The sequence below is a fragment of the Leucopleurus acutus genome (genome assembly GCF_964270905.1).
Source record: "Leucopleurus acutus genome assembly, chromosome: 6".
NCBI classification, from domain to species: Eukaryota; Metazoa; Chordata; class Mammalia; order Artiodactyla; family Delphinidae; genus Leucopleurus; species Leucopleurus acutus.
The window spans coordinates 40,460,630-40,480,292 of NC_139149.1; the positions used below are offsets into that span (position 1 = coordinate 40,460,630).

Sequence of the window (19,663 nt, forward strand, 5' to 3'; positions counted from 1 at the left end):
TAGAGGGAAGAGAAAAAACAAAGAGGAGCAAAGACACAATGGAAGAGACGATAGAGCCCATGAGAGAACAGGAAAACAGCTAGTTCCTACAGTGTCAGTCAACATACATCCTTACAATAAATCCTCTTTCCACTAAAGCAAATCAAGGGAGTGTCTGTCTCCTGCAATCAAAAGCTCCCTCCCCCCATTAATCTAAGCCATCAACAGTTACAAATAGAGACTCTGAGAAATGTCCCTAATGCTCTGATACACACATTGCATCCTCTGATAGCACTGCAGTGCTAACTTGAGTGGAACGAGAACAGCCCCATCCCAAAGGGCGTGCACAGACTCAGACAGATGACACAGGAAGAAGAAAGAGGAAACCGCGCAGCAATGGAACAAGGGACCACTCTGTCGGCCAATCCAGGCTAAAATCGTCCACAAATTCTATTTGATCCGGAGTCTGCTGTTTACATAGTGTTATTTATGTTAACTGTATAATTCAATTAGATAGATCTCATTCTTTAATGTGGGATCTCAACAATGTGTAATCTCAACACGTCATTTCCTTGCTTTCATAAGGTCCCAAGTTAATGAACCCTCCAGGGACACTTGGACTGAGGGTTCTAATTACAGCCAGGATTGCAAAGTCCAGAGAGGGTAAAACAAGGTAAGCAGCCCTCATTGCAGAGTGTTATTTGAAAGAGTTTTTTTTATCTCCCTGGCTGTTCCACATGTTACATGGTCAGGGCTTCAGACACAATTAAACACACACTTAATTACAAGTAGTTTTAATAAAGTACTTCTCTTTGCCAATGGATCGAATTTGTATATATCAGCACATGGCTGTTTGCTGAAGCCTCAATCATTTCTAGGAAACTAAGCTTTTGCACTGCTAAAAAGACAGCTATATGATAGAAGATGATCTGAAATTGCTTTTAGGCTTTCAAAAGCACAGAGCAAAGCAAATTTCAGCCTCTGAATGAATACTGACATATGCGGCTTATTTCCAACTAAGAGGAATCTCACAGCCTGGATATCTGTGACAATTTTTCTTTTCAACTCTTTAGGAAATAACACAGCTGATTAGACCAGAGTGTTAGGAAATGAGGATAAGGGAGAAAAAAAATTTTTTTTAATTATACAAAGAGAAATTCAACGAAAAGCAGCCGAATGAATTATGCAAACCAATTTTTCATAAATTTAAAAGTTTGGGCTTCCCTGGTGGCACGGTGGTTAAGAATCTGACTGTCAATGCAGGGAACATGGGTTCGTGCCCTGGTCCGGGAAGATCCCACATGCCGCAGAGCAATTGAGCCCCTGCGCCACAGCTACTGAGCCCATGCGCCACAACTACTGAGGCCGTGTGTCACAACTACTGAAGCCCATGCCCACAACTACTGAAGGCTGCGCGCCTAGAGCCCGTGCTCTGCAACAGAGAAGCCACCACAATGAGAAGCCCGAGTGCTCCAACGACGAGTAGACCCTGCTCGCCACAACTAGAGAAAGCCCCGGTGCAGCAACGAAGACCCAACGCAGCCAAAAATAAATAAATAAAATAAATAAATTTATTAAAAAAAAAATGTTCAAGCCTAGCTAGCTCCTTACTGTGTAATACGTGAAGCCTCCAGCATGGGATATGGATGCAGAGAGCTATCTAATCAGGAGAAGAGGGTGTGGGTAATGGGACAGTCACAGGCAGTGAACAATTACCCACTCAGTGATACCATGCTCTTGGGACTGCTGGAGATAAGGGTAACGCTGAGTTGTTTTCAAAGCACCGTACAGACACAGCACGCGCCTCTGACATTTTGTGATGGGGTATTTTCTTCAGCTGAGGTGGGCAGAAATAATGTGGCTTCCAAAGTAAATAAGGAGTGAACAGAGGAGTCAAAACAAATCACCAGAAAACCAGGCAGAGTAGGTCCCTTTTCTGGACAACCTCTTTCAGAAAAATGAAAAACGAAAGCATTAGAAATAACAAGAGTGAAAAACATACCTCTAGCTTATCCAGTGGTCCAGAGAACAAAAATGACAGGGAAGAAAGGGAAAGATTGAAGCTGAATAAAATGGGAATGAAGAAAATCTGCAATAGCTTTTAAAAATTTTTTTAAGTATTTAAAGATCTGTCTAGTTCTTCATTCATAGAGTATCACAAACGTTCCTAAGGAAGGCACCTGAATTAGAGCAACCAACCATCCTGGTTTGCCGGGGACTGAGTGTTTCTGGGTACTTGGGACTATCAGTGCCAAAATCTGGAAAACTGGGGAGAAATGGAATGGTCAGTCACCCTAGTTTTTAGAAAAAATGGAGCACATTTCAGTTCCTACATTGACAACTGGAACAGGTTCCATTTATTTCTTTTACATTCTCTTGGGAGGGAAGATATAGAGAGAGTGGGCACGTCTTTCTTTATGACTGTGAAATATATACTTTCTAGCAAAGAGGGAGAATTTCATTAAAACAAACATAATTTCTTATATGTTTTATCTAGGAGTTGTTATTAAACATTTTTAAATAAAAAGTTTGTAAAACTTAGAAATTAATTTTGCAGTTTAATCTTAACTTTTTAAAAAAGTTGGTGCATTACTGAATATTAGCTAGCCAGGGGATTAAATATATACAAACTCTCCCATGGTATATGCATTGCTTTACACTTATTTGTTGTGCAGAGATAAAACCTCATATGGGGCATCTTTCCTATTTCTAAGTGGAAAAAAGAAATAATAGGGGTGAGCACACTTTTACTTCTTTGTTATTGGAATATAGAGCTCCTAAATCTGCCACCATTAAAAAAAAAAAAAAAGACCGGCAAGTACTATTCAGTGAAATAATATGGCTGAATGGCAAATATGCAATGCTAATTATAAAATAACCAACCAATGTTCCTTTCATATTAAAATTGTATTCTTTATATTATTAAAGCTTTTGAATTCCTGAGTACTCAACTCACTGGTCAACTAGTGATAGGAAACTAAGTTAAAGGGATTTTGAAAGATTTAGGAGATCTCATGGGGATAAAGGAAAGCCTACCAATATCATGGGGCTCTAGCAGTTAGTTTCAGGCACAGTTTCCACTTTAATGAGCCAAAAGGGAAAGACAATCAGAATTCCTGACACTGATGGGTGGGGAAAACATGAAGGCAAAGAATACAGTGACTGACCCCTTCTAGTTCCTCTCTTTTAATGATCCGTGACATTCATTCTGAAACCAACCACATTTTTCTCACCACACCCATCCATCCTGTCCGTTCTTTTTTTTTTAAAGATGGTCCTGCTTTTTATTTATTTATTTATTTGACCACGCTGTGTGGCTTATGGGATCTTAGTTCCCTGACCAGGGATTAAATCTGGGGCCATGGCAGTGAAAGCTCTGAGTCCTAACCACTGGACCGCCAGGGAACTCCCATCCTGTCCACTCTTATTCTTCAAAGATTATAACAACATTTACCCATGCTACTGTCTGCAGAAAAGGCACCCAGTGTTTTTGTTAAGTCCATATTAATCCAATGCTTTACATCACAGTACTGAAGTATCCCTAACTTGGTATATCTAAGTTGGGTGGCTGAAATTCCTGCAAGAGTAGTCGCTTTAGGACTGAGAGAAACTAGATCCCATGTGGCCTTGTTTCATGAAGGAAACATCTGAAATCAATTATTCTCTTTTTTCAAAAGTAATGTTGTGAATTAAACTATGCCATCCAGAGGCTCTGTAATAATGAATGCACCAATGGGGATGGCGTTTCAGGTAGGTGAATTCACACAATTCTAAATAATTTAAATAAAATTACTGGAAAAGGGCGGTGGAAAATTACTACCATGATAGCAATACTATTGTGATAGGATACTGAGCACCGCCACTCACTTCGGAGTTCCTGTGTTTAATAAATCTGAGTCCATTCAGCAATGGAAAATGAAGAGTGACAGAAGAGAATGACCATGGTTACTGTAACGTTAGAGGGTTGCAAGACTGTGGAGGAGACACACTCCCCTCTAGCAGACAGAGCGGTCAATGTCATTTTATACGCACAGAAAAATTACAGAGCTCAAAGAACCAGGGTGAGCTTTTGGTAACACAAACCAGCTTGTAGCTAAGTAGGATGAAAGGATTACATTTCATTTATATATTCAATTGTCTGCCTATCTGCTTTTCTCACCATGCATTACGTAGCTCTTGTGACCACAGTACTGGGGCAATTTGAACTTTGCGCTTCTTAAAATGTACTATTTTCAACTTCTCTGAAAAGGAAAAGGGTACCAATACCTGGTAGAAGCAAAATGAAATCCAACACTATAGTGTACAGAAGGCTATTCCAAATGCAAATTCAGGCTGGTCATATAAAACTACATATATGAAAAGGGCTTATGGGTTCTAGTCTCACAAACCCCTTTTCTTTCTGCATCCCAACTTTTTTTTTTTTTAATATAAATTTCTTTATTTATTTTTGGCTGCGTTGGGTCTCTGCTGCTGCGTGCGGGCTTTCTCTAGTTGCAGCGAGCGGGGGCTACTCTTCGTTGTGGTGTGCGGGCTTCTCACTTAGGTGGCTTCTCTTGTTGCGGAGCACGGGCTCTAGGCACACGGGCTCAGTAGCTGTGGCTCGCGGGCTCTAGAGCACAGGCTCAGTAGTTGTGGCGCACAGGCTTAGTTGCTCCGCGGCATGTGGGATCTTCCCAGACCAAGGATCGAACCCGTGTCCCCTGCATTGGCAGGCGGATTCTTAACCACTGCGCCACCAGGGAAGCCCCATCCCAACTTTTCTTTTGTGAATCCAGAGCAGGCAATGAAGGAAAGTCCCTCCCTCTTCCAGAGTAGAACTATTCAGTAGCCCATCCTCCCAGCTCATCTTTCTGTCTGTGGCAGATTAAAAATGGCCACAAGTTCTTTGACACTCCCTGCATAGAGACGGAGGGTTTATGTCCCCTCTCCTTGCATCTGAGCAGCCTCTACGTTCCCTTGACTAGCAGAAGGCTGTGGAAGTGATACTGAGCCAATATCCAAGCCCAATATCTAAGTTAAAGGGAATGGAATACTTGCTCTCGGAGCCCTGGGAGCTGCCATGTAAGAAGCTCATATTCCTGTTGGAAAGATCTCATGGAAGAGCCCTGAGACCACGCGGAGAGGGAGAGGAGCTGGCTGAGCCCAGCCTTCCAACCATTCCTGCTAAGGGACCAGGTCAGCCACCAGCTGAGTACCACCAAGTGGTTGTCATTTGAAGTCACTAAGTTTTGGGGTAGTTTGGTGCACAGAAATAGGTAACCAGAACCTTGTCCTAGAACAAGGATGGCAACTTTGGTGGGCTGTCTACATTGGGCCTGCCTCCTGCTTCTATAAACAAAATTTGACTGGAACACTTGTATTTGTTTACATACTGTGTGTGGCTGCTTTCCTGCTACCAAGGCAGAGTTGTGTAGTTTTGTGAAGAAGACCACATGGCCCACAAAGCCTAAAATATTTACTATATGGCTCTTTACTGAAAAAGTTTGCTGACCCCACTCTTAGAAGAAGCCTCACCCATGAAACCCATGATTCTCTCTACAGGAGAATACATAATAGCCCGTCTGTTGCCATTCACTCTCTAAAGTCTTGCTAGATGAGGAGACAGAGATCTTACCCTGGCTTTGCCCAAGGTGCATGACCTTTGGAAAGCCAGTTCACCTCTCTTGGTTTCAGTCCCCTCATTTGTAACATGAGACTTTCCTTAGAACTGTGCCATGAAACACTAAAATGGTTCTATAGTCAAAATTCAGGGGAAGCACTGTACACGACATATCTTAATGGAGATATAAAATGCTCATTAGCACATTAAGGCTCTTGTTGTAAAGAAACCAGTCTACGTTTGTTTACTTAGGTGTTTTCTCAAACATTTTTGGTACCAAAGTGCTTTCCACCTGTTGACATTGCATATGGAACCTGTAGTGGGAAGAACGCACTCCAGGAAATACTACACAGGGTGCTTTCCAAGTTCCCTTTTTGCTTCAATAGTCCCTGAGTTCTTTTTTCTGGCTATAGAGTCAACTTTTTTCAGTACTCTTTTAGACTTCCCTTTCTAAAGACTGTCGCCTTTAATTTCTTAGCAATGTGAGATTCCACCAGTGTAATTTGCTGACTTTTCAGATTGGAGACGCAGTGGCCAATTTAGCAAGTTGCAAATTCTCCTAGAGGAACTAAAATGACACAGTGATCACCCGTCTTTGGATGAAAATGATAATTATGGTCTTGAAGTAGGGTAGGGACAAATGCAGATACATTTTGAGACTACTACTGGTTTTCATAATCCAAAGATTTTTTTCGTGAATGCCAAAATAGAGTGTACAATTCCTTCTTAGCATTACAAATGCTATTCAAGCAATATTAAATGAACATGTTTAATAATGTAAAGTGTTTAGAAAATATTAAATACAAGGTAACCTTGCTTATCCAGACTGCTTGTTTAGAATTCCAGGTTATCGAACCAATTATATAAAACAAGGAAGTGTTTACCCTGCTGAAATAATGACAGGGTAAAGCTGCCTTCGCAGTGCATGAGGCTGTTGGAGATTCCTGACACGAGGACACATCCTAAGGCAGCTCACAGTATTATGTGCATTTAAGTGCACGTATCTTTTCTTGGTTCCAGCTATTTCAGATGTAACAGGTACTGTATACATACTCAACTATCAACTGTCTCAGCAGCTATAATACATCAATTTTAATAAGACACAAGTTATTTTCTCTACTAATTATTAGGAATAAATGTTAATAAACTCATTCTCATAAAAAGATCAAATTAAAAAGGAACAAGTTCAATTCACCTGAAATGCATCTCAAGGAATCACTTACTGAGACTTCTTATAACATTATTAACCAAAACTTGTGCAGATATTCATCTAAACCAGTGGTTCTCAACCAGGAGTGACGTTTTTCACTAAGGGGCATTTGACAACGTCTAAAGATATTTTTCGTTGCCACAACTTGGGGTTTGTTACTGGCCAGAGATGCTGCTAAAATCCTACAATGTACATACAGGACAGGTCCCTATAATAAAAAATTATTCAACCTACAGTGTCAATTGTGGAGAAACCCTGATCTAAATTTCTCTTTTAATCTAAAAAAGATTTATAAAGTAGTATCTGCAAGGATATTTATTTATTTATTTATTTATTTTTTTGCAGTACGCGGGCCTCTCACTGTTGTGGCCTCTCCCATTGCGGAGCACAGGCTCCAGACGCGCAGGCCCAGAGGCCATGGCTCACGGGCCCAGCCGCTCCGCGGCATGTGGGATCCTCCCGGACCGGGGCACGAACCCGTGTCCCCTGCATCGGCAGGCGGACTCCCAACCACTGCGCCAGCAGGGAAGCCCTGCAAGGATATTTATGACCTAACAAATTGTTTGCCAAGAGATGACTCAACCAATGGAACCTTTTTAGACTATCTGCTCCTTGAAGGCAGGAATGTGCCTTTGTCTCTCTAGCACCTAGCAAGGTAACAGGCCTAAAGCTTAAATAATGTTTGCTGAGTGTATTTTAGTTCTCGCCAAGAAGGTTGATTGTAGGTGAGCTACACAGAATTGAAATGACTAAATATTTGAGTTTGTCTGGTTTAACCATATGGAGACATGGATACCACGTCTTCAGACGTGCCCACATGTCATTCTGTGAAACATCTTAATCATGTTTTGAAACAATAAGCATATTACTTGACTTGATATATCTTCTGCTTATGCTTATACTCTCCTTTTCCCTGGGCTCTAAACCCTCATGATTTCAATAACATGTCTGTGCTGATCACTTCCAAAATCTAGATAGAATCAGAGTGTCAGAGTTGGGAAGGGATGTTAGCTACCATAGCTTTCAGCCTTCACCAGAGGAGATTCCTTCCATGACACCTGACATCAGGTCCTAGAGCCCACTCCACCCGCATCCCTGCCACCAACTGAAGGCAATTAGAGACAAGCTCTCTACTTAGAAAGCCGTCCCATTCTTCTCAGCATTTGCATTTGAGCAGATGTGTGAAATGCCTTCCTCCTGTTGGGTGAGTCTGATCACTGTGTCAAATGAAATTACACAGGCCTAACTGCCCTCAAGTCCCCCCAGATCTGCTTCCCCATACTCCCACAGATCTTAGCGCCACGTCTGGGACCTCACAGAACCAGCGCTGCCCTCACAGTGTGGATCTCTACATAAGTGAACTCAGACACGGCCAATGAGATCTGAGCTATGAATCCGTGTTTTTCCTTTTGTACCTTCCCTCTTCATTTTCCGCCATTTAAGCAGGTGGCAGGGTCTGTGCTTCCTTGTCTGGTGGGGGAGGGAGGTGTCTGTGGCAGGAAATTGCCAGCTCTCCATTTCTCCTTCAGGATTTTGTGTCCCCAAAGCCTAAATTGGTTGGAAACATTTTGTGCTAACTGCCTCTGGAAACAAAAGAAGGTGAGGATGCTTTTAGGTACAACAAAAGCAGAGAGTTCCTTTAATAGTGACAAGAGGGGGGAAAAAGGAAGATACCTCCACTCTCTCAGACAGAGAAGAGAAGGGAGCTCTCTTGCCAATGTCCCAGAGAGGAGGGGCTATGAGTCTCCCAGCCTTGCCAAAGACCCCCTGTTCCCGATAAGGTCTGATGCAGCACAGCCTCCATCCTTAAGGACCACGTGGATTTGGTCAATGAATAGGTTGTCTGCATTGGAACTCTCCCCTCACTCCCTCAACTTCCCGCCAGCCCCACCCTTTGTCTTTGTTCAGCCCGCCCTGGATTAGGGTAAAGGCAGCTGCAAGCCTGGCTAAACATCCTGCCTGCCCAGTGGGCTAAGGGGTCAAAGTAGAAAATGAGCCATTTCTTGCACATCGAAGTTGGGGGCCAGAGATCCATCTACACTACACAGCTATGTGTACCAGTGGAGCAGTACGGTGGACAGAGCTTTGCTGGAGTCAGACAAAGCAGTTGAATCTTGGGGCCCACTTAGTTTTTTTTAATTTTTATATTGCAGCACAGTTGATTAACAATTAATTGTGACCTCCAACAAATTTCTTAGTGGGGACTTAGCTTTCTCCTGTAGGAAGTAAGGATAGTATTATCTACTGTGGCGGTCATAGAGGTGCATGCCGAGACTTCCCCTGGAGTGAGAACCTGCTGTGCTGAGTGCAGTCAGCAGACAGCCTTGGGCTGCTGCGCCTTCGGGATCCACCAGGGCATTCAAGCAAGGACCTGCTCTCCCCAGGCTGCTCCCAGCCACCACCTGAGCACAGCACGTGGACTAGAGCCTAAATGTTTCTGCCCAACATGAGGCTCCTCTAGTGCTCTGGGAAGTCCCCAGCTCCAAGTGGGAGATTTTCTCAAGGCTACATCACAGTCTGAGGCTCCTCCTACCCACTTTTTCCTTCCCCTTTTCCTTTCACAGAGTCAGAACTACATCAGGTCTGAAGGCTGTCCCTGCCAGTTCTGTCCCTGTTCCCTTTTTCCTCTCATAGGCATTTTCCCTAATAAATCTGTACTTTGAATTCCACTTAAGTGTCTGCTTCCCAGAAGACCCAAACTGATATAACTATCCTTAGAAAACTGTTCTAAAAATTGGAAACAATAGCATAGTTCCTGTCTTTTGGTAGCTGCTAAAAAAAGGTTAGCTTCCTTCAACTGGGAGGCATTAAAGTCAGGGACTGGGTAATACATTCTCCTATATTCGCTCAGTGCTTTAATCATACATTCCATTGTGTAAGTGGACTTCAATAGTCAGCAATGCGTCTGTCTAACTACAATTAGACTTAAAATAGGACTCCAGACTCCGGGCTATCCAAATTATCTGCAAGCAGATAACCAGGGGTGTGTGTGTGTGTGTGTGTGTGTGCACGCGCGTGTGCGTGTGTGTGTGTGTGAATAGGTGGGTTCGATTGGGGAGAAAATTGGCTTCGGAGCCAGACAGATCTCAATCTAATCCTAATTTGCTGTGTGACCTTAAGGAAATCCCTTAACCTCTCTGTCTTCAGTCACCTCAACTATATAATGGGGATAATACTGCCCTACCTTACTAAGTAACTGTGAGGGTTAGAGATAGTAGCTGTGAGGGTTAGAGATAATCTATATAAAGCACCTAGCACAGTGTCTGGCCCATTGTAAGCATCTAATAAAAGAACGCATTGCCTGTACATCCTTATTCTTACCCTGTACTCTTATTGCCTGTACATCCTTTCATTCATTTGATATTTATCGTGGGCCTAGTATGATAGGAACTTGAGACACAACAGTGAACCAGACAGGCACAGATCCTTGCAGAGCCTGACAGGTAGGCATGGCACAGCACAAAGTACATCCAGTAATTATAACAGAAACACTTAGATGGTGCTTATTATGTGCTAGGTACTGTTCTAAGAGCTCTACTACACATTCACTCATTGACACTTTACACCAAACCAACGAGGTCGGTATTTGCTCAAGATTACATAACTAGGGATGTAATCCTTAGTGTAGATTAGTATGGATTTGAACCCAGGCAGTCTGGATCCAGAGTCTGTACTTTTAACAGCTATGCTGTGTTGCTTCTCTAAACACTTGAATTGAATTTTATGATTCCACAGAGCATGAATGATCCTTACATAAGCATATAACAAAATCTAGTGAATTAAATCAGTAGGAAAAACAGTTATTTCCTTCAGAGAAACACAGGCACAGAAATAGTAAGTCAGCCGAGCAGGTGTAGACATTGGTGACCCACACGGTAGCAGTTACCACCCCTACCCCCCCACCTCCTCGCCATTTGCTCAGCTTTGAACTCAGCAGCTGTTTTCTGGTAATGGCATTAGAAGAAAAGTTGCTCTAATATGGTTTTTCATCTTACTTAACCCTGACCTTTTCATCTGCTATAACCACAGGGCTCTTCTAGTTCTAATAAATTCTCAATTTTCAATGTCATAATCTATTATGCCTCTAGGAACTTTCTGTCAGAAAAGTTAAAGGAGTCAAATCAGTATGTTTTATTTGTTGTTTTCTTTTCATAAAAGTGTCCACATGACTGCATTAAATAGTTTGCTGACTGTTTGCAAGGCAATCAAGGTGGCAGTAAGGACATCAGACCCTGGACACCAAGTTCATTTCTTATTACGTGGCTGACACCACACAGCTCTGGATGCCTGGGTAAGCCAACATGACAGCAGCAGTCTGTTCCAAGAAATCCTTTAGATATATGACAACATACCATCATCGTGACCATTCTAGAATAAAAATGACAATGCTAATATGATAAAAACAAAACCTACCAACCTCTCCTAACTAGTCAAGAATGATTAAGACAAAAAAAATGATTGTACTTACAGGGGGACATTGTGCAAGTTTATCAGCTGCCACCAGTTGAACATTTAAGTGTTTACTTTGGGACTTCCCTCTAGATTTAATCAACCGCTGTAAAACCTGATAGAAGAAGACATGAATCTGAGATACTGTCAATGAGCTGAAAGAAAACCAAATAAATCCAGACCTTTTTTCATAGTCTATTTAGCCTGAGTATTAATAGGGAGGAAATACAATATAACAAGTCATATATATATATATATATATATATATATATATATATATAAACTCTGTAATGACATCAGCCACTTACACTAGCTTTCAGTTATAGTGGATTCGACATGTTCATCCTATTCTCGCTCCATGTGAGGTCTTGGTGGGATCTGGAGTTCCCACCCTAGATTTTACCCAGAGATTTCAAAGAGAGCCCTGCAAAAGTGCGGGCACTGATCTGTACCAGGTCATTTATGTCCAAATTTAGTTCAGTAATATTTTGGTTCACTATCTCAATGTCAGATAAATATAAGAGTTACATATATTTGACCCTTTGTGTCACTGATAATTAAGGCATTCCAGTCTAATCTTACATTAAAGGACAATTTCATGATCGACATCTAGGCAGAACATCTGTACTGGTGTATTGCTACGTATAAACCAGGGATATACCTATGTCTTTTGGGCACTGCTGTAACTGCATTTTTCCATATACTCATCTTTCCCTTAATATTTTTTTAGCAGAAGTAAGACCCTTCCCCCCAACTACTACTAATCTATGAGGCTCAATGATATCTCAGCACATATATCCACAGGAGTCCCCGTTCCTGCACTTATGGAGCCCACGGTGACTGGGGCGAGAGGGGTTGAAATCTATTCCACTGCAGTAAGGGTGCTTGAATCCCCTTCAGTTCTGGGTCAAAGAGACTCCAAGTGCTCAAGGCATTTTCAATCGATTTTAATGATTCCCCAAAGGTCCTGGTTTGGTCAGGATTCCCAAGCTCATCCTGCACAGAACCAGTGCCTGTAGAGATGGAAGGCTGAGAAGCTCAGAAGCATTGGGAAGGGCACATTCTCTACCTGTGAGAGGAGACCCCTGTTCTGGCTGGAAGTTGAATTGGCATTTAAGCAAGAAAATGCACTCCTAGGGCCACTGAAAAGAAGCTGATTGTTAAGGTAGTACCTCCCAAGGGTATCCATTTCATATTAACTTTTTAGAACATCATCACTTTTTAAAATCTAATTATTTATTGGCCACGCCACGTGGCATGAGGGATTTTAGTTCCCCGACCAGTGATTGAACCCATGCCCCCTGCAGTGGAAGCATGGAGTCCTAACCTCTGGACCACCAGGGAATTCCCCATCATCACTTTTTTTTTTTCAAATTTCGATATTTATTTTTAAAAGCAATCTCATTGTACTCTTAGTTTTTATAAATGCATAATCTATTTTTTAAAATTTATTTATTTTTAATTTTTATTGGAGTATAGCTGATTTACCATGTTCTGTTAGTTTCAGGTGTACAGCAAAGTGAATCTGTTATACATATACATATATCCACTCTTTTTTGGATTCTTTTCCCATATAGGCCATTACAGAGTATTGAGTAGAGTTCCCTATGCTATATAGTAGGTCCTTACTAGTTACCTATTTTATATATATAGTAGTGCGTATCTGTCAATCCCAATCTTCCAATTTATCTCTCCCCCCACTACCGCCCTGGCCCATCATCACTTTTTAAAATTAAAGAACACCCAAGTCAAAAGGGACCACTTTGAGGCTGTGTCACTTTTTTTTTTATCTCCCCCATTGGCATAAAGATACATGGCAGACATGACATTGTGCTCAACCACAGAACAACTATACTCCTTGAAGAACCCAACCTAAGCACAAATTAAGGGTCTATAAAGTTTCCATGAGAGATTTTATACAGTGATGTTTGACTTATATGATAAATATATATGTACTTTTTTTTAAACATCTTTATTGGAGTATAATTGCTTTACATATATATGTACTTCTTGAACTATGTACTTTCTCAACTGGGGCGAGAACATAGGTGATACAAGAATCAATATTACCTAAGAGATTTACCAAGAGAGAACCTGAAGTCTCTGAAAAGCCAGACTTTACTTTTCCTCACCTTAGTTCTTTTTGTTTTTATTATACTCTTGCATAACTGCCCAGTTTGGGAACCACAATAGACACTGAGCTTCTTGAAGGAATAAACAATTCTTTATGTGCTATCTCAAAATTTCTAGAACCTGTACAGAACAGGTGAATTAAAAACTGCTCATTAAAAGGGTCTCAACAAGACATTCTCCTTGCCCACTAACAAAAATGCACAGAGCAAAAAATAGTTCAGAAGAAACAAGCTTCTAACCCTTAAGACAGAAATGAGCTGATTACCTTTGGAGATGAGACTTTTACATGAACAATAATTGGTGCTAAGGAAGTCTTTATAAGTTGTGCTGGGTGATTGATGGTGTCTGCATCAAGAACAACCAGTTGCAAAGATCTTGCCAACTCAAAGATTCTTTCAATTTCACTTTGTACTTCCGCTAAAAGGAGAAATATCAAATAACAGGTCATGGTATTTTTATTAATTAGTTTCTATATTTAAAAAATAGTACCTCTTTCAGATGTTAGCCTACATTGCAAAACAGAACATTTTGAATTTTCATAGTCCTAACTTAAGATCTTTTCTAAAGAGAGATGGGTTGAGATTTACATAAAACCAAAGAGTTGGTGGAAAAAATTGAGAAGGCTTTCTTGATTTGCTTCTTATGCTCACCCTAATATTTAGCTATTTACATAGCTATGTTGGTTTTGATTGTGCTTTTGTTCTAAAGAACTTTTATTTTAGCTATAGAAGCTGCAACTACATTTTAGGAAGCAATCGAAATACATGTGCAGAGCAACATCACATGGAAAGCAAATTATGCTGAAATACGCCTACCAATCAACAACTTCCATATTAATATTTTATGGATATGTTTTTTAACATCTCACAACTCATCTATTTTGACTGATATGCACATTTTTGTATCCCTGTTAAATGTTCTGGATCTACTCTTAACAACTAGCATATTGCTAAGTCTTCATTCAAGTGTTAGGGCCAGTGGACTTGTTCTAAGGCATAATTATCTTCAGTATTAAAATAAAAAAAACAAAAAACAACCTAAGATCAATTATATTAAAGTGCCACAATGCATTTAGATGCAAATCTACTTGGCTTGCTGTAATAGCCAACTGACCTGAATCTGTGCACGAATCTGGTCAAATGAAAAATCTAGTTATTTTCAATGTCAAAAGCAATCCAGCTATTTTTTAAGCAAAAATTAAGCAGATTAAAAAAAATAATAAAAAATAAAAAATAAAAAAAATAAAAAAAAATTAAGCAGATTATCTATAAAAATATAATATGGCTTTCTGAAATATAAAAAGCTTTTTAATATATATTTTTATAAATCACCTGATTTATTGATCATGTCCACAGTCTGAATTAGTCTATTTAATTTTAAGAGAGACAATCTTGTTTGCTTTTTGCTTATTTTCATTTTTGGCTATAGCATGACTTACCAATGTTGTAATCTTATCCAAATTACATAGAGTAGACAAAGCTACCTAATTTAAATTATTTCCAAGATGGCCTAGGAAAAAGTTGATGTTGCTCTAAATATCCTCATTGAAAAGAGTTTGTACCAGAATCCCGTGATTTGTTTTGCTTATTCAGTATAAATTCATGTTACCCACCAAAAATTCTCCCTTCCATAACCAGACAGATTGACAGGGTGTGTGGGATCATGAATGCTCGAAACTATCATGTAACTCTATTTTCTAGGGCTTTGCTAATAGCATAAAATTCTTATTTCCCACAAAACCACTGGTGTTTAATGCATGATCTGTATAAGAAGTATGAATTTAAAGAGTCATTAGAACCCAGTAGAGGCTGTTCAGTTCAACTTCTGACTCTCAACATGTTCTCTGATTTCCCTCCTATAATGGGTTGAATTGTATCGTCCCTAAATACATATATTGAAGTCTTAACCCCTCAGTACCTCAGAATGTAACCTTATTTTTGAGACATTGTCTTTACAGAGATCATCAAGTTAAAATGAGGTCATTAGGGTGGGAATTACTCCTATATGACTGGTGTCTTTATAAAAAGGGGAAATTTGTAGACAGGCACACACACAGGAGAACACCACGTGAACATGGAGGCAGAGACTGGGGTGATGCTTCTACAAGACAGGAATGCCAAAGATTGCCAGCAAACCAACTGAAACTAGCAGAGAGGCATGGAACACCTTCTTCCTCACAGCCCTCAGAAGAAAACAACCCTGTGGATACCTCGATCTTAGACTTCTAGCCTCCAGACTCTGAGAAAACAAATTTCTATGTTCAAGTAAAAAAAAAAGCAACATATCTATCATTTTTCCTATTATCCAATACCAATATCCTGAAAGATTTCATGTTGCTCTGAAAGGTAACTAGTTTTCAATATATTAATGTAAAGAATCTGGACAATTTGGCTTATTTGCAAAATTCTGAAATACTTTCTACATTTATTAGTAAAAACAACCTACTTGTCCCTTTTTATTCATGTCAGAAACAGAAAGATTTTTTTAATGAGAGAAGTTTGGAAAGTTTATTTTTATTGTAGTAAGTTTCATTTTTTTTTTCTTTTTTCATTAAACTGCCACTGGTTTAAGGTAACTCCTGGCCAGGACTGTACTAGAACAAGGCTATCTTGCTTTAAACTTAAAATCTGAATACAATATTTTCTGAAGTAGCAAAAAGGCAGTGACGCAAAGTAGACTGCCCCGGTACAAAGAACCCGTGAGGCACTCTGAGTCTCTGTGTAAATAATTCAGAGACACCTGGGACTTATTTACTTTGCACCAGCCATGAGGCAAGTGTGGTGTTTTGGGGGAGCTTTTTGGCCATGCCACACAGCCTGAGGGGTCTTAGTTCCTGGACCAGGGGTTGAACCTGGGCCTGGCAGTGAAAGCGCAGTGAAAGCACCAAGGGCAGGCACACCTACAGTTTAACCAAAACAAAACTTGGGCAATGGGTATCAACAGAGAGGTACTCGGGCAGAGCAGGCCAGGAGGCTGCAGAGGTCCACCCTATATACTGGAGTGGGTCCAATATTGGGATAATATGTATATGGAATACAATGAATAAATTATATGTGTGAGAAAGACATATTTACCTACACAGCTCAGTTCTTTTAAAGAAAAACTTTAACCAAACACAACAATCTTGACTACCCAGGCTGATTCCAATCAAAGCTTTATCATGATCTTATTCCAGACAAATGAACTCTGAGAAGTCATGGACCATGAACCTGGAGGGATCTCAGTGAACACTTCTATACCTTGACCACAACTGGTCTGGACCCACCTCTCCCCAGCATCTCTGTCACCTGTGCCCTTTCTCTTATATCCAAAGGCTTAAACTACTTCAATGGCTCCCTGTGGCCCAAAGCAACATTTTCCAAAGGCAGTACCCTGGATCACTAATCTCATGAGATAGCCTACGCAAAGAAGGGTTTTTTTTGCAAGGGAGGTATCACATGCTATAATAGTTTCTCTTGCAATTTCAAATGTACATCACCCTCTTTATCTTAATGCCTCTAAGAAGTGTTGCAGTGAAGAAATCTGACAGCTATTTAATCCATAAGTTTCAAATTTATTTGACTGCGGAAAACATACTATTAGTATCCTTTAAAATCAACATGTTTTGGAATCTATTTTGGGGTCTCTTTAGCAAGGCGTACTGAAGCCTTAACATACTGGCCTCGATCTATTTTTTCAGTCTCTTCTGTTGCTCTCAAATCATGCCCCCACTTCCTTTTTCTAAATATGCTCTGCACAAAACAACTTGTTTCTCAACCACACAGTGTTTATATGTCAATGCCTTTGTACATTCTTGACTGCCCTAAGAACCAGCTCAAAAAGAACTTCTGTGAAGTCTTCTCAGATGCCTCTTACTCCCTACCCTTCTTTCTTTATACTTTTAGTACTTTGCTCATAATTCCATTATCACACAGTATTTTAACCATCACTCCCTTTTTTCTGTTTGCCTGTGGCTAAGATACTTTGCCTTATTTATGTCTGTACTTCCTAAGTCTGGTACAATGCATGGCAGTAACAAGTGTTCAATAAACATTTGATGAAACAATCTACACATGTGCATTAACAAGCAGACAAATGGGCATAAGCGGCTCACATAGTGGTTATTATAATAGGCTGCCATTAAATTATCTCCAATGGTTGTGGGAGTTATGACTTTACAGAGTAAAAAGGAAAACCAGTGAACTGATATCTACCTTGTTTCTTCCTCAATATTTACACCAACCCCACTGCACCCACTCCACTGACTCTGACAACAGGTGACTACAAAGGTGATATGGAATGACCTCACAGAATGCCCATCACACTCTAGGCTGGTGCAAGATGGCTGAAAAAGTCAGGCAACCTAGCTTATGTTTTTAAGTGTCCTTTAGCCTCTCATTATACATCAGAGGAAGGAATGGTTAAGAGTCAAAGGCACTGTGAGGAGTGGAAAGGAGGGTGGAAGACAGGGGAACAGAGAACACATGCTTATTTGAGAAACCTTCAATCTAATTTGGTATCCTTGTCACCCATGATATACTACTTTAGTCAGTTACCTAATCTGATTTATCATCATCAACTCTGCCATCAACACCCCTGAAGGTCAAAATACTGTGCCTTTAAGAGTGTTTCACTCTGTCTGTGGAAGGCTCTAAATACAGAACTAAAGAAGGAACCACCGATGTCTGGGATCCTGCTCTCACAAACGCTGACAACTGTCCCATTTGGTAGGTTCAGCATTCTTTCAAAAAGCAGCCATCCAACAAACATTTATTGAGCAATTACCATGTGCCAATCCCAGGCCAGGAATAGAGATGACACTCGTCTCTTTCCACCTGCACAATTCCTGGCATAGCCTTCAATGGACACTTGATGGGATATTTGGGCATGCAATCTATCTTAGAAACCCTAATTTTAGAAAAAGTTTTCTATCACCTACAGAGCTCATTTAAGTAGTTTTTTTAAAAAATGTAGTGGCATAGAAAAACCCTGTCTTTCCTACTCTGTCCATGAGGAATAGGGCAGTAAACAAGTTGCCCTCAGAATGTGAATGCAAAAGAGAGTTATAAGTGGACTACACCACTCTGGGCCACCATAGAAACCACAAACAGGCTTTTGAGATGAGTGATATGATTCTCCTGCGGCCTGGACCCACTTCTGTGGTTGGTGAATCCATCCTCCACAGCCTTGCTCCTGCATGGCTTGACGGAACTAATCACATATAGTGCTTTTTCTTCTCCATCGTGGTGAATTTCAGGATGCTTTCTGATCGGTTCACCAGGAAAGACATGTTTAAACTCCCTGAACGGTATTAATGGTGGTTGCTACTTCCACTTAGGGATGTGACTACTCTGGGCACCAGCTGGCAGCAGAAACCACACTGAGAACATCATTATCTAGCTTCCTTCTAAGGATCTGGGAAAAGTGGACATCTCATTTCCTTTCATGTCAGCTGTGACTTGGGTATGACAGATATCATTAGCCTCATTGAGAAGCTCAGGCAAAGCAGGGATGAGTGGTTTCGCGTGTTGAGGCAGTAACAGAGGAGGACAACCTGTTGAGGATTCTTCCTACCAGACTACTAATTAGCTAAGTGACTGGAGCTGAGAAAGAGGAGTCTCAGGCTACTGCAGGACTCTGCTCCCTGCTTTTCCATGGCTAGCCTTCTTGTCAGTTAATCAGCGCTTCCCCCTTCAGAATGGGGAAAATGGGCAAATTGGAAAGACATTCACAAATGCAACATGTGTCACCCCGGTCTGAGAGCGCAGTACCACATTTGAACATCTTACCTAAGCTGGACCGAGTGTTTGAGCGTTCAATTATTGCTCTCTTGCTGGGATTATTTAGGACAGACCTCTTAGCAAGAGAAATGTCAGCTGTCACTCTTGTTATTGATATCCTATGAATAGGAACACAGAACAGAACAAGCCAGTAAAAATGTCGTGGGGCTCTCCAAGAGATTTATAACCACAGTACTTAATAACCGCCTCACATACTATACTGCAACCACAGTATAATAAACATTGGCCACAAGTATTTTTAAATAGGATTTCGCTAGCATTAAAATACAGGCAGAGCAGAATGGAGGAAGGTTTTGGCTATTTAACAAAAAAAGACTCCAGGAAAAATGCAGCTCTTCCTCCACTATTGTCTGCCTTGCCGAATTCTCCTTATAATACACACCATACCAGGAGGGAATCAAAACATACGAATAAACCATGCTCTTTCTAGGAAGCAGCAATACAATTTCCCCACAATTCACAGTTGATTTGCTCTTGAACAAGACTTTCAGGAACGGCAAATGCTCTGCCCAG

At 40.7% G+C, this 19,663-nt stretch overlaps 1 protein-coding gene across 3 annotated transcripts in view; it reads right to left on the reverse strand.

The window, feature by feature from the left end:
* Positions 1-19,663, reverse strand: part of CACNB4 (calcium voltage-gated channel auxiliary subunit beta 4) — a gene marked incomplete at its 5' end in the record, with an annotated part of 265,940 nt that overhangs the window by 4,837 nt on the left and 241,440 nt on the right. For all 3 annotated transcript variants that reach the window (XM_082840748.1, XM_082840749.1, XM_082840750.1), the window contains 3 exons: positions 11,257-11,352; positions 13,636-13,787; positions 19,139-19,248. In XM_082840748.1, coding sequence (XP_082696874.1) covers positions 11,257-11,352; positions 13,636-13,787; positions 19,139-19,248 — 358 coding nt within the window. The remainder of the gene's footprint in view (positions 1-11,256; positions 11,353-13,635; positions 13,788-19,138; positions 19,249-19,663) is intronic.